The sequence below is a fragment of the Manis pentadactyla genome, chromosome 18 (assembly GCF_030020395.1).
Source record: "Manis pentadactyla isolate mManPen7 chromosome 18, mManPen7.hap1, whole genome shotgun sequence".
Taxonomy (NCBI): Eukaryota; Metazoa; Chordata; class Mammalia; order Pholidota; family Manidae; genus Manis; species Manis pentadactyla.
The window spans coordinates 28,884,305-28,907,234 of record NC_080036.1 but is presented as its reverse complement, the minus strand read 5'-3'; the positions used below and the strand labels follow the sequence as shown (position 1 = coordinate 28,907,234).

Below are 22,930 nucleotides of genomic sequence, written 5' to 3'. Positions count from 1 at the left end.
TATTGACTAATTTTAGGGCATGTGCTGGAGGGGCAGGGATCTGTAAGAACTTTCTCTGGGAATGGAAGTGCTGCCAGGTGCCATTTTTCTTGCCGTCCTTCAGTCGAGCTGGCCTGACACTGGCAGGCACCAGTTCTGACACTCTCCATCTACCTTGCTAGCACTGTTCACCCTGCCCTGGTGTTTCCTTGCAGACTCACCCCACCCAACACATCCCCTCAAAAAGCAGCTCCTGCCCCTACAACCCAGCAGGCAGCCTTTGTTGGGACCAGTGACTGCCCCCCCCCAAAGTGGGTCAAATGGACAAATTCTTAGAAAGACACAAATTATCAAAACTGTCTCAAGAAGAGATAGAGAGTCTTAATAGGCCTCTCAGAAATGGAGAGATTGAATTAGTAGTAATAATTTTTAAAACTACCCACAAATAAAATTCCAGAACCAGATAGCTTCACTGGTGAATTCTACCAAACATTGAAAGAAAGAAGAATCAATACCAGTGGGTGGTAAGAGCCAAAAGGTGAAGAGTTTCTTTTGGAAGTGGTGAAAATGGTCAAATGGACTTACGGTGATCATTGCTCATTTTTGTGGAAATACTAAAAACCAATGAATTATAGGCTTTAAACAGGTGAATTGTATGGCATATGAATTATGTATCCGTAAAACTACAACAGAAAAATAATATAATGTAGTGATGGTTCTGTACCAAGAAGAAAGGGCTTTGGGGTCCAACAGACTGTGTTAATCCAGGTCCTCCAAGAAGCAGGTACCAAATGCAAGAATTTTATTGGAAGAATCACTGTGTGAGATAAATGGGGAGGAAGATAGGAAAAGCTGAGAGACCTGTCAGACCAAGGTGCCAGTCTGACCTCAAGTGAAGGAGAGAAGGAAGGACGGCTCGGAGGAGTCATCCTAGTCTGTCATGCACTCTGAGAAAGGCTGGACAAAGCTGTCAAGGAGTCCTCCAGCCAAAATTTGCCATGAGAGGCGTTTTGTGTCAATCAGAAATAGATCTGCCTTCATGTCCCAGCTACACTTTGTCATTGGATGGGGAGATGCTCACAGGAAGCACATCCTCCGTGCAAACGTGATGACAAATTTCAGAGTGCGGCCATAACCCAAGGTTGGTGACATGCCCTGTAGTTGGATATCTGCCTGGCACAGTCCCTTGGCCACCACACAAAGGTTCAAATCCCAATTCAATAATTTACTGACCATGTGATGTTGCACAAGGTATCCTCTCTGAGCCACTGTTTCCTCATTTGTTAGACGGAGATAATCGTGGTACCTACCACATAGAGGTATATATATAAACTGCCTAGCACAGAAAAAGCATATAGTAAGTGCTTAATAAGCAGTAACTTCTATTGTATTTACTACTAATAAGTAGTATTTAATGTTGTATTTACTATTATTATTTCTTTCTAGAGTTTATGTTGTCTCCATTAAAATAGTGGGCATCACAGTCTATGTAGAATTGAGTACTCTGTTTATTTTGTAAACAGAGTAACATGCAGGAAGTCTTTCTCCAAGTTATCATTTGTTCTCCCTAATATTTTAAAGGCTGCGTCATATTCTACAGGGTGCACATATCCTAGTTTGCTTAACCATTCTCCTAATCATTAGGGCTTTACAGTTTTTTTTTGCTATTACAAATATTTTTGCAATATAGAAATATATATAGAAATAATTTTCCCCTGTATTTGAGAGATTTTTCCCCAGGGTCCTGGTAGAGGACTACTAACTCAAAGAGTGAGTATTTTTAAAGCTCCTGATCCTTGTTGCCAAATTTGCTCTCCAGAAAGATGGGGCCAATGTATGTTCCAACCAGTGGCATGTGAAGGTATTCACCTCACTGTACCCTTACCCAGCCTTGGTTATCATTATTATATTTTTTAATGTTTTCTAACTGGAAAGGCAAAATGGCATCTTATTTATTTGTTCTGTTACTCAGAAAGATGAACTATTTTCTAAATGTTTTTGTATAAGTAATCATTTTGTGACTTGTCCTTGCACAGGAATCTATTGAGATCTTAATTTTTTTCAGTTAATTTATACGTGTTTAATAGTAAATGCCTTTCAAAGTTTTTTTTAACGTAGAGGAGACTTCTGTAAGTCAAATCTATTGATATTTCTTTGTAATTTCTCCTGTCTCCTTTAAGCTGTAGAAAGCAAGCCTTTCTTGATGGTTTAACGTAAAAGCACAGCTAAGTTGCTCAGACGATTATTTCAAAAATAGTGAATGAGTTGAGCCCAGTCTAACAACCATGTAATGAGGGTTTTCTTCCTCTTTTTGCATTCTAGAACCCAGGGTATCCACCCTTAACTGCCCAGGAAGGCTCCTTCTTGGGCAAAGGTGCAAGGTCTTCCGGCGCTGCCATGGACGAGGAAGCCGGGGAGGCGCGGGAGCTGGCCAGGTCTCTTGCGCCCAAGGACGTGCACTTTTATCACATGGATCTGTATGACTCCGAGGACAGACTGCAGATCCTCCCAGCAGAAAACCCTGGGATGAGAAGAGACGTAGTCCAAGCGGAGGTGATCCACGAGCCGAGAAGAGCAGAGAAAGGTAAGACACAGCGAGACCATGACGAGGACGCGGACGACCTTGTCCACTTGTTCGCACTTGACGGTGATCATGAGTTAGGGGGTGAGTGTGTGGACGAAAACATGCCCAGAATAGAGGTTTCAGAATATCCTTCGTACATGCTGGCGAGGGGAGAAGCCGCCGCCGAGCAGAGAGACTGGAGACCCGGTGGAGACGCCGCCGGGGCTGGGGGCCCGGGCTGCGGAGGGTGGGGCTCCCCGGGCCAGTGCCGGGACTTGCGGGAAGCCTACGGCTGCGCCCGGGGCCGCGCCAGCGACGAGTACGCGTGCTACGTGATCCCGGAGGAGGAGGACGAGGCTGCCGACGCCTTCTGCGCCACTTGCAAGACTCCGCTGAGGGCCTCGGAGGAGGGCTTCGACCAGCACCAAGGCCACGAGGTGACGCCCCTGGATGAGGCGCTGGAGAGCGCCAAGGTACGGCGCCCTGTCTCCCGGGTTCTTTCCCCGGATGCTGCATGTTTCTCAAGGATGCGGGCAGGCATCAAACTAAGATGCCCCCTGCAAAACCGAGAGAGAGAAGATGGAGCACTGACGTCCTCTGGCGTCCTCTGTTTGATAGGATGAAATCCACAGAAACATGTTCAGATTGGAAAAGCAGATTATCGAGATGGAAAACTTTGCAAGTCACTTGGAAGAGGTTTTCATCGCGGTGGAGGTAAGAGCACGCTTGATGGGACACACTCCGCCCCCACTGGGGGCCTGGCAGCAGCCGTGCCTGCGGCGAGTCGGAGAACCTGTGTCGCTGCTGCACCCCCCACCCCGGCCCCCGCCCCCGCAGCCCCGTGGGCACACGACTCGTGAGCCTCTTCCCTGTGGGCTGTGCCTGCGGGACCGCAAGCTGTCCTGGGGAGGCGGGTCGTCTGTGTGCAGGTCCCCAGCCCTGCTGCAGCCGGGACTCTTCCCAGGGCCGCCGTCCCAGGGCCCCCACCCTGTCGCCGAGAGGCGTTCTTCCCCGCCGCTGTTGCCTCTGTGCCCCAAGTGTGCCCAGCGGGTGTGGAGAACAGCACCGTGAGGCCCGCGCTCAGCCGAACCCCCCAGAGGAGGCAGACCAGGGCCGAGGCCCGGGGATTTGCTGCTCCCCCTCTTCGTGGGGACGCTCTGCTTCCGCGATGCAGCCTCAGTCCGCACCAGCAGGAACTCCTCTTAGGAATTAGCTAAGCCCAGGCCCCTTTCCCAGGAGCCTAGACCTGCCTCACCGCCACCCTTAAAAGGGAGGGGAGCTGTTCCTGCACTAGTGCCCTACTGAGGCACAAGCCCTTCCCCTCCGGTGCTCGGGGTTGTGGGTAGGGGGGAAGCGCTTGTCAGCCAGGACGAAACGCAAGGCGCCCTGCTGCAGCTCGCTCGGATCAGAGACTCTCCCCAGGGGGAGGCCGCTCAGCTCCTTGCCGCTCAGCGCTGGGAGTCACCCACTGCTTTTCCATCCCTTCTGCCGTCCTGAGCGGGTCCTGTGCACGTAGGAGGTGCCAGGAAATACTTCCTGAATGATTGAATGGAAATGTCTCTGTGACCTGATGGGAATGACATCAGCCAGAACCCGCAGAGCTCTTTTGGGCTCCCCATCTCAGTAAGGGGGACTGCGAGCAGATGTGCTTTAATTACTATCTCTTATGCATTGCGCTCCGGGAGTGAGGCCTGTCACAGCCCTCCCTCTGCCCTCCTGCATCGTCATCCGTGACACAGCACCATCGGGCCACAACCTTATTCCCCTTCCCCTTCATCTTTCTCTGGGGCGGTTTGAGGACCTGTGTGGCCCCGGTGTTTGCATGACACAAACACCGGGGAGCGGAGGCGAGTGCCTTGCGGGATTGAGAGCTCCGGAGGGAAAGGTAGTTGGGAATCTGCCCCGGCAAACCTCCCGGTGTTAAGGTCCACGGTCCCTGGGGCAGGCTGAGTCATCACTGATGATCTCCCTGGTCAGTTGTCATGGTGATGGGAGGTTGCTAAAGGTGAGGGGCGGGGTGGGGAGGAAGTGGCAGGTTGGGAGGGGGCTGCGAAGTGCTTCCTGGAGAGAAAGCCGTCCTTTCTGTTGAGATGGTCCCTGGGGTTCCAGCTGGAGACTCCTGGTCCTCGCTCGCCCTGTGTCCACCCCAGCCACTTAGCGAGAGACGATAAGACAGTGGGGAGGGACTAGCACATCTCTGGGCAGGTAGATGTCCATGCCCCAAATGACTCTGTGGTTGACACACCCCATGCACTGAAATGGTGACTGAGGTCAACTGTCTTGCAGGAGAATTTTGGAAGACAAGAGCAAAACTTCGAGTCACATTATAATGAGGTCTTGGAAACACTTGCTCAAAAATACGAAGAAAAAATACAAGCTCTAGGGGAGAAAAAGAGAGAAAAGCTGGAGGCCTTGTACGGACAGCTAGTCAGCTGCGGAGAAAACCTTGGTGCCTGCAAAGAGCTGATGGAAACAGTAGAGGAGATGTGTCACGAAGAGAAGGTTGAGTTCATAAAGGTCAGTGATGAAGTGAAATGGCATTGTGGCCGGAGGGGGTTAGGTTGTCCCCTCCCTGCCTGGAGGTGTCAGCATTGGCTTTATGGTCAGCATCCACTTGGCTGCACCAGATGGTCATGGTAATGAAGTTGCAACCACGCTCTGTGCAGCTTCACTGCAAGCAGCCGTGCAGGCTCTTGGACAGCCAACCCCTTCCCTCCACCATTGCTCAGACAACACCAGAGTGTTTGCCCCACTGTCCTGGCTACCTAAAGATCTGGCCCCTTAAGTGGATCTGAGCAAAAATGGTGCTCAGTGTTCTGGCTACCTCAGGTGGCCTCTTGCAGCCCAAGCCCAGCGTGGTCAGAACCCAACAGCGCCACCTTCCTGCCATGCTTGGGGTGACCCTTGCCCGAAACTGGACAGCACGTCGGGAGGTACCCTTGGAGCCCTCCACGCTCAGACCTTTGGAACCAGTCACACAATATCACTGTGTCTCACGAACTTAATCCCGAGTGCCCAGAAAGTGATATACATGAAGATGTTTTCACTGTTCTTTATGATGGTGAGAGACTGGAAACAAGCAAAATACCCAACAATTGAGGAACGCTTAAGTAAATGACGGCATTCCCATTCAGTGACCTGGCCACAGTATTTCACACCGAGGGCCTAAAAGACCTTTTGTAATATAGAATGTGCTTATCTAATTTTAATGGGAAAAACCAGCAGTAGGAAAGGAAATGCACAGGCTTCATAAGAGTGGTTGTGTTAAAGTGTGAGATATAGCTGACTTTTCTTTTTCCTAATTTCCATGGTCCTAAATAGGTTTATATTATTATAGTTTGAAAAAGAAAATTATTTCTAAAGTCAACTTAATATTTTCTCCTTTTCTCCTTTTCAGGATGCTGTAGCTATGGCTGATAGGTAAGACTTTTGTTCTGACATACATTCTCCTTCTGTTCCTTTCTCTAGATATCCAAAAAGACTCGGTTCCTCTTGGTCATATGCTCCCAGTTTCAGCTTTTGTGTCTGCCCATCAGATTACATCGCACTGGCTTTAGAATGATGGTATGGGGGTCACAAGGCCCCCTAGAACTGAATCTCAGAATCCCGGGGCTGGGAGGGAGTATATGGCCAGGCCAGCTAGCAGGCCCGTGAGCCCCTCCCTTCGCCAGACGGACTGAGAGCCCGCTGAGTCCTAGAGCCCCCCAGCTGTCCCAGGAAGCTGAGTGCTTCAGAAAACACATGCTATAGAGTCAGACAGGAGTTCAAATCCTGCTACCCCTGACCTTGGGCAAGTCGAGTCAGTCTAGGACCTACCTTCTTCACCTGTATGTTTCGTGAGAATCGAATAAAACAGTGACTATAAAGCAGCATGACCACTGAAGCTTTTACCAATGCAGTGTTGAGAGATGGGCCCTAGCAAAAGACAGACCCGGTATCAGACTCTGCCCCTGCCACTTACAGCCCAGTGACTGCCAGGGAGCAGGGTGCAAGAAGACCCAGAGCCCCAGTCCACGGCCCACGCTGAGCAAGCCGAGGGCACTTGGCCCTGTGGAGAGGGAGCCCTGAGTCTTGGGGTCTGGGGTGATGTGGGGGTGGGAGCTTCCAGGCCAGCACCTGGTGGGTCTTCGGAGGGGAGGATCTGGAGCTTGTCAGCTCATGCTGTTCCCCACGACCCGTCAGATGCACAGTCCAATCCTGCCCATCCCCGCTGGTGACCTCCTGGGTCGGTCACCAGAGCAGACGGCAGAGAGTAGCCAGCACCATGTGAAAATAAAGAAATAAAAGCTCAGCAAAGAGACCCTCCTCACTTATTACTAATGACCCAGCTCCAGAGACATACCCTAAGAAGTGTGTCCCCCCATTCTTGTTTGCATGTCTTTTCTGTACCAACAGACTTGGAAAATTCCTGAAAACAAAAACAGACATGGAGATCTCTGCACAGCCTGACTTTGAAGACCAGACCTTGGACTTCTCTGACGTGGAGCAGCTAATGGGCTCCATCAACACCGTCCCAGGTGCGCACCTCACCCGTGGGGTACTTCACAGCGACTTCTGATTTCCCTGAGCTTTGCATTAGATGCTTTGGTGGCTTAAAAAATCATGAAGATTTAGAAACAACTATTTTTTTCCCCTCTAACTTCACATTTTTGTCCTTATGGCTTGTAAGGGTGAAAACAGAAGTTGACCCCCACCGGGGTAAGCACACACCCTCACTCTCCCAGCATTTAGTGCCAGACAGCCTTAAAATATTTTCTGTTCATAGCCTACCCAGATTTGTAGACACCTGCTCTCTTGCCAGATTTACCCCAAGCACATAGCCCAAATTTTATTTCCTTAGCCAGCATAGTGGTTAAGCAATGAGCTTTGGAATCCTATAGAGCTGGTGGGAATCCCAGCCTGGACACTCCCTAGCTGTGTGACCCTGGACAACTTACCTAACTTCTCTGAGTCTTGGTTTCCTCTTCTGTAAAATGGACATAAAGATGCCTCGTGGGTGTATGGTGAGAATTAAATGAGGCAATGTAGGTACAGCGCATGGTCCCAGGTAACACTGAACAATATTACTGTGATTACTTATTTCTAAGAATAATACTGGAATTCAGCTTTTTTTGACAGCTCACTTCCCCTTCCTCACCAACACCCAACAACATATTATAAAAATGTTATGTACATATCATTTTAGGTTTTTCCTTTACACAGATCTTTTAAAAATAAAAATGGAATCATTCTGTTTTGTAATCTGCTTTTTTAAAAGCAAAACAATTATGATGAATATTGTCTCACACTGATAAATTCTTCTACAACCTCTTTTTAATGGCTATATCCCTTAATTTGCTTACTTACTCCTCAACTATTGGACGCTGGGATGTCTCTGGATGAACCGTAATGAACATCCTTATCCATAAACCTTGGGGGCCGGTCTTAGGCTCACGGGGTCAGGGGCGATTTCCCTGAGCTGTGGGGCCCATCAGATGGTCCTTTCCCCTTCTGGGGACAGCCCTGTGGAAGGAGAGGCACCGTCGCCCAAGTCGGTGCTGGGGAAACACTGACACTGCCCTTCCCTCCCGTGTCTGCGTCCCGTGCAGCCCACCCCCTCCCGCTCGCTTCTGCAGCCTCCCAGCCACCTCACGGGCTCTCAGGCCACCTCCCAGAGCCACCTCTCCGGCTGGCGTCTGTGTGTGGCTGGTGGGTGCAGGGAGGTGGGGTGGTTGGGGGAAGGGGGCTTGGACAGAAGCAATACCCAGAAGAAAAGAATTAACTCAGTAGGTGGACCCAGAAGTTGGTTCTGAAAAGCCCAATCTGGCCCAATCCTCTCTCATCGTTATGAAGGGACAGTTGACGGGACCCCAAGGAGAGCAGGGCGTCCCTGTCAGAGGCATCTCATCCCTGTGCTCCCTCCAGGCTGCCGTCCTGCCTCTGTGCAGGCCTGCGCGGGTCAGAGGACCCACACCCGGGGCAGGCCTTGCAGACCCTTCCCCAGGCTGAGGTCCGGTCGCCAGCCCCGCCTCCTGAGCTCGTGCAGATCTGCCGAGGCAGGGATGGCCGTGCTGACCGTCGCTTGCAGGCTCAGGCAGCCACTTGGCCAGAGGTCTGGCCTTCCCATCCTTGTCTGCCCTGTGCTGCCTCTTCCACTGGCACAGTCCATGGATGCACTGGGGGGTCAGTGGTCCTGGAAGAGGGGTCACCCGTCCCACATCTCAACTCCAGGCTCCTCCTTTGTTTGTTTTCCTCCCCCTTTTCCCAGCTCCTTCTGCTCCAGTGATAAACCCACAGGCCCCCAACTCAGCCTCAGGTTCCTCAGTCCGAGTGTGCTGGAGCCTGTACTCCGACGACACGGTGGAGAGCTACGGCCTGTCCTACCGGCCGGTGCGGGACAGCTCCCCCGGGAAGGGCCGAGCAGGTGAGGCTCTGCCAGGAGCAAGCCCTCACCCTGGAGCGGCTGGGGCCCCTCAGGGCCGTGGGGAAGGTAGAGGCGGGATGAATCTGCACTCCGGGCAGCTTGGAGCAGCTGTGACCTGGGAACCACCCGGAGGGTGGGATGGGGGCAGGTGAGCGTGCGGAAAGGGCTGGGATGTTGGGGCCTGCCTGCCGAGGACCCCAAGGCCAGGCCCAGATGCCCAGGGTGTCTCTACAGGCCCCAGGGCAGAGCTGTCCTTGGGATGAGCCTCTGGCCGCACTGTGTGCAGGGAGGGTGGAGGCACTCCTCCTGATAAGGCCCAGCTGGGCTGGCTGGGTTCCAGCAGATAATGCCAGGGGAGGCTGGCTCTTCCAGATCAACCCGTGCTGGAAGGAGCTGGAGGGTTACTCTGCACACCCCGTGAGGTGAGCTGCCTCTGCAGCCTGGATGGGCTGCCCAGGTCCACACTCCCAGCTGGAGCTGGCTCCTGGGATCGGCCCCCAGCCTCCGCCATGGGCAGCCCTGGGCCCACCGCCTTCCCAGGGAAACGGAGCTGGCTGGCGTGGGGCTCTGCTGGGCCAGTACCTTCCCCCACCCCCCGTAATAGATGACTTATCCTGTTGAGAAGGAGGTCAGACAGGAGAGGAGTCACAGCTGAGCATCTGGAGGAACCAGGGGATCCCCACCAGCCTGGCAGGGCCTATCCTGGGTACATGGGCTCAGACTGAGTGTACTGGAAGTGGCCTTGGAGATTTCCACCTTATAGATGGGGAAGGTGAGGCCCAGAGAGGGATGACCCACACCCAGGGCAGGACTTGCAAACCCTGTGGACACGGTATGTGATGGTAGAACCAGGACGAGAATCAATTGTGCAGGCTCCCTGCCCAGAGCTCTGCCCACTGTACCAGCCCATGGCAGGGGGGTCCTGAGGGCTGGAGAGGATGGTTTCTCTGCCCAGGGACCAGCAAGGAAGGGGAATTCTTGAGAAAAGCAAGAGTAGTTAAAGTGATGCTGAGGAGGGTGAGGGTGGCCAGAATAAAGACTAAAGAGAGCATGGACGGAAGGGGGAGAGGTCACAGCGGGGCTGGGGCCCGGGAAGTCAGATCTGATCAGGCACCGCTTTTACCCTGCATCAACCGTGCCGGCACCCGGAAGCCACTGTGCTGGGCTGTGGCCGCAGACTATGAAGAGCTTTTCCAGGGACTGCTTTGTTATAAAGGAACTGGCATCAGAGGGGGGTGAATGAATCATCACTGCCTTTCAAGGGTCTCGGAGGTTTGAGGTGTATCAGTTAGATCTGCTGTGTAACAACACACCACCCCACAACACACATATATACAACTTACGGGATACTTCTTATCACTCATAATCCTATGAGTTGGCTGGACGGCTCTCCTGGTCTGGGCCAGCTTGCGTAGGGTTGCTTGGCCTCACGCCTCTGGGGCCTCGGCTGGGATGGCAGAGAGGACTCTGTCCACGCAGCCTCACCCCCAGGAAGCTGGCTCAGGCTTGTCCACGTGGGAGTGTTCCCAGTGGCAAGAGGACCGCGCCCCTGCCCCCAGGCACCAGCCCTTCCCAAGCCTCTGCCTGCTTCTCAACTGCTATCATCCCACTGGCACAGCCAGTCCCGTGGTGGGATGGTGGGAGGGGAGCCACTTCACAGCGCAGAGGCTGTGCTCGCCGGGATGGGAGGAGTAATCTGCAGGGCGGTTCAGCTCAACGAATTCAGAGCCACTTGGCCTATTTTCAGGATTGCATTCTTGTCTTTTTTTTCCCCAGAGTTTACAATGACCGTCAAAGAAACATACTGCGCAGTGACAAATCTTATGCCAAATACCCAGTATGAATTCTGGGTCACGGCTCAGAACAGGGCTGGCACCAGCCCTGCCAGTGAGCGTGCCGTGTACACGACAGGTAACAGGGCCACTTGTTTCTGTAGCAGGACCCTCGTTCCAGGAGACACAGGAGGCACACCTTTCCAGGCGTGCCAGGACTCCTGGTTCACTGGGAAAGGCAGGGACAGCTGAATGTTTTCTTCTTTCACCTAAGACACCAAATCTGTACTCCCAGCAAGGCAGGGGCGTCCTCTCATAGTTGGTCTCAAATATCGAAAAGCCCTGCCCTGGGTCACAGCGCCATTGGAACCTCGCAAGCATCCCCGACTCCAGGGGCAGCCGAGAGGGCTTCCTGCGTCCTGGGCCGCTCGGGCTGCTGCGACAGGGTGCCACGGACTCAGCGGCCAGGAGGCGATAGGGGCTTACCCCCCACAGTCTGGAGGGGAGAGCCCAAGATCAAGGCACCGGCAGAGTCGGTGTTGGTGAGAACCCGACCTGGTGCATGGACGGCCAGGTCTTTTGGCTGTGTCCTCACGAGGCAGAAAGGGGCCGGGAGCTCACTGGGTTCTCTTTCATGAGAACCCCTCTGCCCTCATGACCTAACTGCTCCCAAAGACTCCAGATACCATCTTACTGGGGAATGGACATCACATATGCCTTAGGTGGAGGCGGGTCGGGGGCACAAGTATTCAGGCCGTCATTGCACCTGGTGTGTTTTTGCGTTGCACTGAGCCTCTTTTGGGGGAAAAGTGGCTGTGATTTTGTCCACACTCTGGACAGGTTGGCTGGATGTGAAGGGAATCACTGTTCCCCCCTCTCTCCTGCCTTTAGCACCTTCTCCCCCAATTATAAAAAGCAAGGAGATAAGGAGCTGCGAAGAGGCTGCGCTGATTTGCTGGGCTTCTGGGAACCTGAACCCTGTGGACTCGTACACAGTGGAGCTGACCCAGGCAGAGCCGCCAAGAGCTTCGGGCGTGACGGAGTGAGTGATGGCAGCACTTCTGGGCACAAGAGGCCCAGACTCCTGACATGGTGGCAGCTTAGGAAATGTCTGGGGTCTGGAGAGAAGGGCAGAATTTGTGACACACAGGAACCTGAATTTTAGGTTGCTTAGTTTTCGTGCGAAGTTGCTGGAATGTTGTTACTTCGAGCGAACAGTGAGCAAATGAGAAGTGAATGAATGGTGTGACCTCAGGTTTGCTTTTTTATCCCAACTAAGGTTTCCTATTCATCCATTCAAAAAGCATTGAGGGCCCAGAGAGCTGGACAGACAGAGCTGCGGAGCTGACAGTCGAGTGGGGGAAAACAGACAAAAACTAGAAAGTAAAGAAATGCATAAGACACAGTACTGCGAAGGAAAAGGAAATGCAACGGAAGAGAGAGGGCGGGGGTGGGGGGCCGCTTTGGAGAGCAGGGACAGGTGGACCGAGCTGAGCAGCGGAAAGGACTGAGCCCTGAGACTAGTGGGCGCAGGGTGCTCCTGGCTGAGGCAGTGGCTGGCCAGGACCAGGATTGAGCCGGGTGTACTGGGGAACTGAGAGAGCCACCGGCTGGCATTTAAGGGAAAGGCGGGAAACGGGCGTGAGGCAAAAACGGAAAGGACAGCATTCATTGTGCAGAGAACACCGTGGCCTTGGTGGAAGGCTGTCTGGTGGCATACATCCACCCCTGGGTGGCTGGAGGGAGTCACAGCTAGGTGAGGGCAGGACTCTGCCCCGAGGGTGCAGCTGTGTGCAGTGCGGAAGCGTGGACGCCCCTCTGGTGTGCGACCAGGCAGTCCAGAGCGTGAGGAAAGGAATGAGCCAGCCAGGCTGCGCCGGACCCGCCTCCAGGTCCAGGGCCCGCCTGCCGGGGAGCCCAGAGCACACCAGAGGGACGGGGGTCAGAGCCAGCTGTTGGGGGCAGATTCTGCTATGCTAAGTGCTGGGCTTGGAGCCTGGCCTCTCCCACCCAGGCATCTGTTCAGGGTAGAACGTTGTGTGCAGCCATATCGGGCTGACCTTGGCTGTTTACTTCTGGAGATACACAGGAGGCAGGGAGGGCCAGTGGTTCCGGCTAACAGAATAATGCATATTTCCTTTGCAATTTGTGCTGATACTTTAGGAGCACCTGACACCTGGGACCAGCCCACAGTGGTGGGGGTCATCAGAGGCCAATCAGTGACCTGGGTGATCTGGGGCAGGGGCTTCTCTCCCAGGGCAAATCTAGTCATGGCGTCCCATTGCTGTGAAGGGAGAAACTGAACCCCTTCATGGGCTCTGGCCTCTCCCTGCTCTCCGGCTCGTCCCATACCAGCCTCTCCTCACTGTCTGGCTCATATTTTAGTTCCTTCTACTTCCCAGGCTCCTTCCTGCCACAGGGCCCTTGCACCTGCTACTTCTTCTGTATAGGAGACTCCTCTGTCCCCTTCCTGTCCAGTTACCTCCTAGTCGTTCTCCAGGGCTCAGCCCAGCTCTCGCCACTGCACACTCCACAGGGCACGGCCACCTTGTCATGTGGCCATCTTACATTTCCTGCGGTGATGGATTGGGGAATGCCTCTCTTCCCCTCTACTGTAAACTCTATGAGGACAGAGACAGCATTCACTTCTCCCCAGGGCCTCCCTATATGGCGCCTGGAACCTGAGGTGCTTAGTTAAGACTTAGCGAATGAGTACGTAAAATGCCCCCGTGGCCGGGAGCTGCAGCCTGAGAGAGGACCTGCATGCTGGCCTGGTCAGGCGAGGGTGTTGTATCTATAAACGGGCATCACCCTGAAGGCTTCTTCTTCCCCTGGACTGAAAGGAGCTAAGCAGCTGCGGGACGCCAGACAGCAGCAAGGGGGGCTGCTATTCCCGTATAGCCCAGGGGCAGCTGTCCTCCAGGGGGTGACTGCAGCGGGCCCTTCAGCTCTAGCCTGGCTCACTTGTTCATGGACACATGCCGAGGGCCCAGCACTGTGCTTTGGTACGTGGTCTGGCCCTGCCCTCAGAGCGGGTATGACCTGCCAGACAGACAGAAACACGCTGGGTTCACCCGCCCGCACGCCTCCACTGACGTGGCTCAGACACGTGCACACAGTGCTAGGGACCAGGGTGGGGAGCCTGGGGGGCAGACGGCCACAGACACGAGGGGTAACGGGGAATGTGAGGAGGGTCCTGGCTGTGCTGTGGGCGAGAGGATGGGGCGTGAGACAACTAACACTCTCGTCTTGTAGAAGGAGGCCTGGAGTGGCCGCCCCGCTCCGCCCCACAGTGACCATGGCTCTGCTCCCCTGCCCAGGTCTGTTGTGGGCGTCCCGACCTGCGAGGCCCTGGTGCAGCTGCAGCCCCGGCAGAGCTACAGCATCTGTGTGCGTGCCCTCAACATGGGGGGCCCCAGCGCAAGGAGCGAGCCCGCTACCGTCTACACCACAGGTCAGTGCCCTGGGCCACACACTCTCTGGGACCCACGGTGGCCACTTTGCAGCAGACGAGGGCTGCATGTCATCAGTGGAAAATACAGCAAGTCAGGTGGGGGAGTTAGGCAGGGGCCACAGGCTCGGAGATCAGAGTCCTGTGGCCCCAGTTTACAGATGGGGAGACCGAGGGCCCGACCGTGGCTGCCTGGCGCCGAGGGGCTTTGTCCTCGGGTGGACCAGGGGCTCGTCACACTGGCCTGGTGGCTCACACAAGGCGACCACCACAACTGGGACATGTCTCTGCGAAGCTCCCAGGAAGGGCCGTTGGCCTCGGCTCATCTCCCCGTCTCTGTCTCAGCGGCCCCAGGCGCAGCTTAGACCTGGCTGCCCAGCCCCTTCCAGGCCCCGTCGGCCCTCGCGGGTGCCCATGTCCCCAAGTCCAGCTCCTTCCCGTTCTCACTTGGCATCATTGTGACATGGAATTATCGCCTCTCGTGTCCAAATCCTGAGTTGGCAGAAACATCACTAGGAACACTCCCTACATCTCGTGCCGTCCCAGCACAGCTGTGGCCCTGGGCTCTGACTTTGCCAAGGTGCCCTGAAGCCAGGGGGCTCCCCCCCTCCCCCCACAGAGCAAGAGCAGCTCAGGCCGCTGGTTGTGGGACGTGCAGGTAAGAGGCAGGACCAGGGAGCCTGGGCCCAGGGGCTCGGGGGACAGCATACTCTTGACTGGGGTCTTCCACGAAGGGACGCCGTGCCATCTTGTCATTCCCAGTGCCAGAAGGAGAGGTGTAATCCGCACTTCTGTTCCTTCCTCATAGACGGGACAAACAAGTCCAGTGGCCACCTCAGGCCCCAGAGCTGGGATTAGGATTCAGGGTTCCCTTTGCACTGGGCTGGGGCCTTCCTTTGGCTGACTGATGCTTCTAATTTTCTGAGCTAAGATGGGGCTTTGACATGGCAAATTCTACCTGTTTCAATAACAGGGAACAGAGCAAAAGGTACAGCCAGCTCCTGAGTATTCAGTCATCTCTGCACAAGTTTGTTCAAATAGTTTGTTAAGAGTGTATGTATGAAAAACTTAGCATGAATCAGCAAAAACATTATATATTTGAAAATGATCCTTGCTTGGGACTAGAGAGCAGGTAGTAAGGACATGTGTCCATGGCAAGGTGGGAAACCCCCTGCCCCTGGCCGTCAGCTCAGTAGCAGATAAAATGTCCAGCAGCATCGGATTGTGAAGGTAATTGTGACAGCTTGATGGCGGTGCTTGGACTACAGTTTGGGACAAGAAGAGACAGAATGGGAACCTAAGAGGAACTTGGCTAAGAGACAGTAATGGAAAGTGAGTTACTATGTTCCTAAATAATGGATTTCTTTTACTAAATAACTTTTAATCATCTATTCTGTACCACTTTTTGATGAGCTTTGTTTTAACCATGATTTGGGGATGGCTAGAATCTCCCTCCTTCTCGCTCTAGTTGAAAGAGGAATGTTGAATTTTGCTGACCTTTGCCAACTTGATCGTTAAGAAGTCTCTTTATTCCTTTCCCCTTGGCGAGTAAGTTAGAAATTCCTGCCCGTGTGCCGGCACTTACATAGCCTTGCGGCGGAGGGCACCGCCCCCGGGGTCAGCTTGGGGTTTGAATCCGAGTTCTATCATTTGCCAGTTGATTTCTTAACCACTCTGCCTGTTTTCTCATCTACAAAATGGAAGTAACAGCACCTGTTTCTAAGGGTAGTTGTGAGGACGGAATAACACTTGCAAACTGCTCGGGTCAGAGGTGAGCACACGCCGCCCGATCCGCGCTGCTAACCCGAGGGCTGTTAGGGGGCCAGGCCCAGGCTGCGCGGAGTGTAGCGGGCGGGAAGCTCGGCGGCCTCGCCCTCCGGCGATCAGCTTGGTGTTTCCTGGCCCCAGGCAGCCACTTCCCCCTGAACGAGCACACCTGCCATCCCTGGCTGACCATCTCCCAAGACGGGTTTACAGTCGTACGAAGCGAAAGGACAACAGGCGAAAGGGAGCCGCTCCCCAGCAACACCCGGTTCACCAGGTATTTATCAAGTGCTCGCCAGAACGTTCTGTGGGCCTGCCTAACACGCGCTGTTCTTCAGGAAAACGGTTGCAGCAGATGCAGCCTCGAAGGGGAAAGAAATCTTTTTGTTCTTGTTTCCCTTGCCTGGGGAAACATACACAAAGGAATTTCTAATGTTGATATTCGAGAGATCATTGCCTACATTTTCTTCTAGGAGTTTTATCCTTCAGGTCTTATATTTAGGTCTTTGATTTATTTGGAGTTTATTTTTGTACCTGGTGTGACACAATGGTCCTGTTTTCCCAACACTGTTTATTGAAGAGACTGTCTTTCCGCCATTGTATATTCTTGCTTCTTTGTCATATGTTAATTGACCATATATGCGTGGGTTTATTTCTGGGCTCAAAGAGGCCCACTTTGATATCCTGTCACCAATACATCTGTCGCCCTGTGCAACACCATGCTGTGTGCTGGGGGAACCAGATGACCATGCAGGCCCTGCCAGCCTCACTCAGGCAGGTGGGGGAGACACACACTGAAAGGTAAGGTAGAAGAATGAATGAGGCTTTGTAGCAACCCTGCAGGAAGGCTTCTTGGAGGGGCGCGGTCAACAAGGCGGACTGAGTGCCCTGTACATGTACAAACAAGGGCAGCCAAGGATCAGATGCTTGGAAACAACCAGCAGTTTACTGTGTGTCTGCAACATAGGGTCCATAACGGAAGAAAGGGAAGACGAGGCCCGAAAGATGGATAAGGTCCAGTGCAAAAGACAGCTTGGATTTTATCATTTAGGTGGTGGGAATTATTGGAGGATTACAGTTGGGGGGGTGACACGCCCTGCTTTCCATTTCAGAAAGATCAGTGTGTGGCGAGGCATAAGCTGGGGAAGGACAGGGGGAGGCAGATGGGAACAGGAGACCAGAGAGGAGGTCGTGGAGGCTTTGACTAAATTGGCAGTAGGGTGGCTGAGAGGAGCCAGTGGATTCAACACACGGCACATAAAACAAGCAAGAGGCGTGGCCAGCTGGCTGGGGGCCAGCAGGAGAGGGCCGGGTCAGGGCCGCAGTATCGTTGCCGTTTTACAGCATCTCACCAAGAGCAGGACATGTTCCCAGTTTTCCGTGCATTATCTCGGTGCATCACCGCAGCGGCCTGGGAGGTCCCTGTTACCAGTCCCACTGGACAGCAAGGAAACTGAGGCACACAGAAAGGAGGTAATTTGCCCGATGGCATACCACTGGTGAGCGCTGGAGTCACAACTAATCTAGAAGCTCTGTGGTCACTCCGTTATTCCTGTCTTTTTCTGTCTTGGGTTTCTGGGTAGACAGTGAGTCTGTTAACCAAAACGGAGAACACATGGGGGGCACACGCCCCTCCCCACCACAGCCAAACACAACCTTTGGTAGGCAAGGGGGCAGGGGTGCCATCATGATAGTTTGGGACATGGTGAACTGGAAACAGGTGGCGGAAATGTGGGTCTGGAGCTTGGAGTGGAGATGGCTTCATTTCACGGAGATCAGGGTTAACTGCGTGCCATTTCCTGCCCAAAGCTTTGCTTGGGCTTCCAGAACTTGGGGCTTGGGGAGCGGAGATAAGGTGTCCACGGCAGCTGAGTAACTCTGCCTGGGGAGCTTGGAAGCTATATAGAGTTCGGAGAGTGGAGGAGGCTCCTGTGGGAGGCAGAATGTTCGCTGAGGAGACACTGATGCCATGTCCCCAGAAAACCCTCCTCTGCAGGGGCTTTACTGTCGCAGACATGGCACAACTCTGACCGTTGTCTGTACAGTTGTTCCCAGTGGAAACTTGGAAGTAGGTTTTGATCATTTGTGAGGAATTTGCTGTCTTGCTCTTCATGGGTCGGCCTCGAAGTCGGAGGTCCCCCAGGCTGGTGTGCTGACGGAAGCCAGCGTGGTGTGGTTCCCTTGACTACGCTGAGTTCTGTGCAGTCTCGGTTCCTTTCTTTTTTATGAACAAGCAAATCAAACCTCTTATATTTTTTTTAACTAAAAAGCCCAATCATGTTTAAAAGAAAGCAATCAGGGCCTTTTCAATCCATCTGCCCCTCCTCAGCCATCATGGGCCTGTAACACTCCTGGTCTCCCTCCAGCATCGGTCAGGTGAGCTGGGAGCTGGGGTGGGGTGCCACTCAGAACACCTGCCACCTCATCTGAGGCCACCTAGTGACTGACAGTGAGCGCACCCGCCCACGCAGCCGGGCTCAGCTCACCCCAAATCACACAGCCTCCACTTTCTAAATCCAGGTGTGTTGCTGTCATGGGGAACCTAATCCCAGTCCAAGGGCGCCACTACTGGGAAGTGGAGGTGGACGCGTGTTTGGACTACACGGTGGGGGTGGCCTCTGAAGATGTCCCTAAACAGGAGGACCTGGGAGCAAACTGCCTGTCCTGGTGCATGAGGCACACATTTGCCTCGTCAAGGTAAAGTACAATCTGGATCCCAAGATTGAAATTTGCTTCTGAAGGAACAGAGCAGGAGGTTTTTGCTAGCAGTAATCAAGGCCTATGGTATGTTTTATAAAATATTCTGAAAATGTTCAGGCCTTGATTGCAGCCCCTTTCCTATTCTATGTGCTATTTCACATTGTCTACTTCTCACAAGTGTATTACCCCATTTTTAAAAAGAAAACTATGCCTCACAGCAGTTAGGGAATCCATCCAACCTGAATTCAGAGCTGGGACTCGAACCCAGGCAGTCTGGCTCCAGAGACAACATTCTTAACTGTAAGCGATTGGTTTTCCTTTACACTCAACTTCAGTGTTATTAAATGGACACAGTTTGACTTGAAGCCCCAATCCATCTTTTTAAGTAAACGTGGGCAGAGGCTTAATAGTCATGGCTAGTTCCAGTTGCTTCTGCTGCTAAGTACTCTGTCCTCTACATGTGAAGTAGTTCCAGAAAGCTGGGGAAATGCCATGAAGCCCAGGACAGTGACACCTCCAGACTCAGAGGAGGCCATGGCTGCAACCTCCCTTCATCTCAGAAACTGCAAAAAAAAATTTTCCACACCACTTTTCCAGCACCCCTTGCACTGTGGGGCCTCTGACCCTTGTTGGCTTGCTGAATCCCATTAATGTTTCATCTGGTGTTTTATGACCATAAGCCTCCATTGTGGTTGAACATTATTCGTCCTGCCCAAGTGTTAAGTAGGAAGACCAACTTCCTCCTTGTAAGATATTTAGACTAGAGTGGACTTTACTAGCTTAGGGAATGCAAGAAATACCATGCACTGAGCCAAATACTTTATCTGGAGACTATCCTGAAATAAAACTAAAAAGCAAAGTCTCCTCTCCTAGAATGGTAAGAACAAGGGGCAGGGAAAAACTGGGGAAGCATTAGGGAAGAGTAGGAGTCTGTGTAACAGGAAGGGTCGAGGTCAGAAGACAGGTGGGAATGAGAGAGAGAATGAGAAAGAAGGGCAGACAGCCAAGCACTGGAACTACAGCGTTAGTTTCTTACGGTCCCATCTAGAAAGATATTATGAAACAGTGACAGACAGTTACTATGGAGGCTGAGGGTGACGCATCCTAGCTGACGCGTATGCATCTCGGACAATCAGTGGTGAGAGGTAAGGTAGCACCAAGGGCTTGTTTGGCTTCTGATGGTTGCGTAAAGAAGAAAAGCTGAGGGGAAGATAAGGTGAGATGGGGTGGAGACAGCTGGACACTCTATTTAGACTGTACACCGTGTTCATCACAGTCGTGTGGGCCCTTCAAACATCTGTTGGTAGCAGGGTTAGAATGCCTGGGGCTGGTTTTGGTCCCAACCATTTTTCCAAACACACAGGGTACTAAGCAGGGCGAAAGGTTTGCAGCACTCAGTGGGGACAGGCCACAGGTTTGAAGTTTAGGAATTGGCTTCCTCATGAGTACTTGCACCCAGGTCATACCCAAAGGCCCATTTTGTCACATGGCAGATCATGAGGCTCCCCGTTTCAAATGCCTTTATCATAAAGGAGTTACACATCTTCACCTTGAACTCCACATTTTTAGAACATGTTCTGTTTCTATACAAATTTTGATGCACTGTAAGTTTATGATACTGTATGTAAGTTTGTTAGGTTAAGACGTGCAAAAAGGGGTTTAAAATGTCTCTTAAGACAAATTTTAGAAAATAGTTTTGGAGATGGCCTGTTAATTGGCAGTCTTTTAATAAAAGAAAGTAACACAATCATAGGAAAATACAAAATGTTGTCTAAATAGCCATCTACAGAATTTCTGAAGCTTTGTTGTATCAACATTTAAATTTCAGGCACAAGTATGAATTCCTGCACAACAAGATGGCTCCAGATCTAAGAATAACTGTTTCCCCAAGGAAGATCGGCATTCTATTAGACTATGAAAGTTCAAAACTGTCGTTTTTCAATGTGGACATTTCTCAGCATCTATACACATTCAGTTGTCAGCTTCACCAATTTGTGCATCCCTGCTTTTCTTTGGAAAAGCCTGGGTGCCTAAAGATACATAACGGCATTCCAATGCCAAAGCACGTCACTTTCTATTAGACCCTCCTACTCAAGTGGCCAGCTTCCCCCTTCTGTACCTGCCCCCTCAGCCACTCACGCCTCAGCCGGCATTCAAGCCCCACGCACCCAGCACAATTTATGGCTCCTGTGGTTACCTGGGAGACTGGTGTGTGGACACTCACCTCACCTGACCCACACCCTGTCCTGTGCCCTGCCACCTGTGTGACACTAGGTCAGTCATGGCCAGGCTGGGCTTCAAAATGAGGGCTCAGACCCAGTGAACTCAAAGGTCTTCCAAGCCGTCAAACTGTGTTGGTCTGTTTGTGTGTATGTGCAGTACCTGCGTCTCTAAGGCCTACAGAGCTTGCAGGAGAGAAAGGGAGGGGAAGACACACGGGTGTCACTGGCTCCAGCAGCTCAGCGCGTTCATGTTTCATGAGTCAGCCAAGAGAGGCACTGTGACGTGGCATCTCCTGCTGTGCACTCTGTGACACATGTCCCTCTCCTTTATGGCCCTTACCCTGCTCCTGCTTTGAAACGGCCTCTATAATGCTGAATTCCACGAAGCAGGGACACCGTCTGTCTTGCTCCTCAGTTCCCAAGGACTAACACGTAACAGGTGCACACCAAATCTTTGTTGAATAAATGACTGTTTTCATCCAGCGACTGCTCTTCAGCCTCTCACTGCTCTCCACATGAGGGACAGCAGGGCTTTCAAAACTGTAGCAGAGGACCTACAGCCAGGGGATGGAGAAAACCTGGAGGGGAGGTGCATCCAGGGACAGAAGGGCACCCGTGGCTCGAAACACGACTGGAAAAAGTGGGACACTGCCACACACTTCCTCAGTCACACAGCAGCCTACATACACGTAGGCTGCTTTCACTCCATGTGAACAGGGGAGGGCCAGGGAGGTAGGCAGGTCAGGAAAAAATCAGAAAACATCAGTTCCAACTGATTCTAGGAACTGTCCTGGAATGTAAGGAAACCAGATTTGAAATCAAGAGAGAGGTTTGACTGCTACTTTGTAGCTACTTTGCCTTGCAGCCCTAGAAAAGTAACAACTCGCAAACTTCAGTTTCCCTTTAAACAAAGACATAGGTAATACTTGTCTCATAGTATTAGGAGATGTAGCAGCAAAGATGAGTGTGCAGAACAGTAAGACATGCAGCAAATGCAGTTTCTTAAAACATCAGCCCACCAGAGCCCAAAGCACAGTACTGCCAGGAGAGGAGGTCCCTGCCAGTGGCTCTGGGCATCCTGCCTCCCTGCTCTGAGCCAACCTGTGACCTCAGTGTGCAGCCCCAGTGGCTGCATTCCTGGTTCTGCAAGTTCACGTTTCTAGTTGCTACTTGAAACTCTGCACACGTTGCATTTTCAAGCTTATAAGATGTGGAATAAGTGACCCCACTTGTGAAGCAATTCTCAGGCAATTCAGTATCGTGGCCCACAGATACCTAACCAGAAATGCCTCTCATCACTTAACTGAAAAATCTTTCACTTCAAAACTTTCATGTTTCCCAGCAGTCTGACAATGAACACCTCTCATCTCACCTGTCTCAAAACTGCCTATTTGTATAAAGAGCTCAGATTCCTTCAGCAGCTGCTCACACATCTTATAGCTCATTTCACATATGCGCTCATGCATGCCTGCCCTGCCACACCGGATCCAACCCTGAATAAGGACAGTGCAGCTGATGCAAACACATAAATGTTTCAGGTTATAAACGATTAAAACGTTCTCAGCTACTGCAACTACCAAGTAGGAAATCACAGATAAGGTATTTCTGAATTCAGGGGATATGAACGTGGATAAAAACTCAACACCTACAAGGTTTTAATAAAACTTTATTTGACTAAGAAAAAGCCACCTAGAGTTGGCTTTGACAGTTAAAATCCACTGAATTTAAAGAAGGCAGATGACCAACTTCAAGCATCACAATTATTCAACATAAAGAGCTTTGACTTAAACATGTCCTCATCTTCTACAGAAACAAAAATAAGTCTAGAACAGAACCATACAAAACTTGTGTTTTTTGTAAAATTTCCCAATTCTTAAAATACACCAATCTGCTAAAACTAAATTTTAAAAGGGGCGGGATTTACCTTGAGGCCATGTTCACCTGCTGCCTGCTGATAATCAAATCTGTTAAAAAACAAAACAAAAATTTTCTTTAAAAGTCAGACCATTGTAGCCACATTCCCTGACACTGGGCAGTTAAATCAGAAGATACCGAAATCTATTCTTTTCTTAGCTT

The 22,930-nt window shown here is 52.0% G+C and overlaps 1 protein-coding gene across 1 annotated transcript; it reads left to right on the top strand.

Moving 5' to 3' along the window:
- Positions 1–2,133: 2,133 nt before the first annotated feature.
- On the top strand, positions 2,134–20,737 carry FSD2 (fibronectin type III and SPRY domain containing 2). Its single transcript, XM_036931883.2, has 12 exons — positions 2,134–3,015; positions 3,161–3,256; positions 4,829–5,059; positions 5,940–5,962; positions 6,938–7,059; positions 8,790–8,945; positions 10,722–10,856; positions 11,609–11,759; positions 14,038–14,171; positions 16,077–16,209; positions 18,453–18,629; positions 20,461–20,737. The coding sequence occupies exons 1-12, from the start codon at positions 2,377–2,379 to the stop codon at positions 20,711–20,713; spliced, it is 2,250 nt and encodes a 749-aa protein (XP_036787778.2). The 5' UTR covers positions 2,134–2,376; the 3' UTR covers positions 20,714–20,737.
- Positions 20,738–22,930: the final 2,193 nt, after the last annotated feature.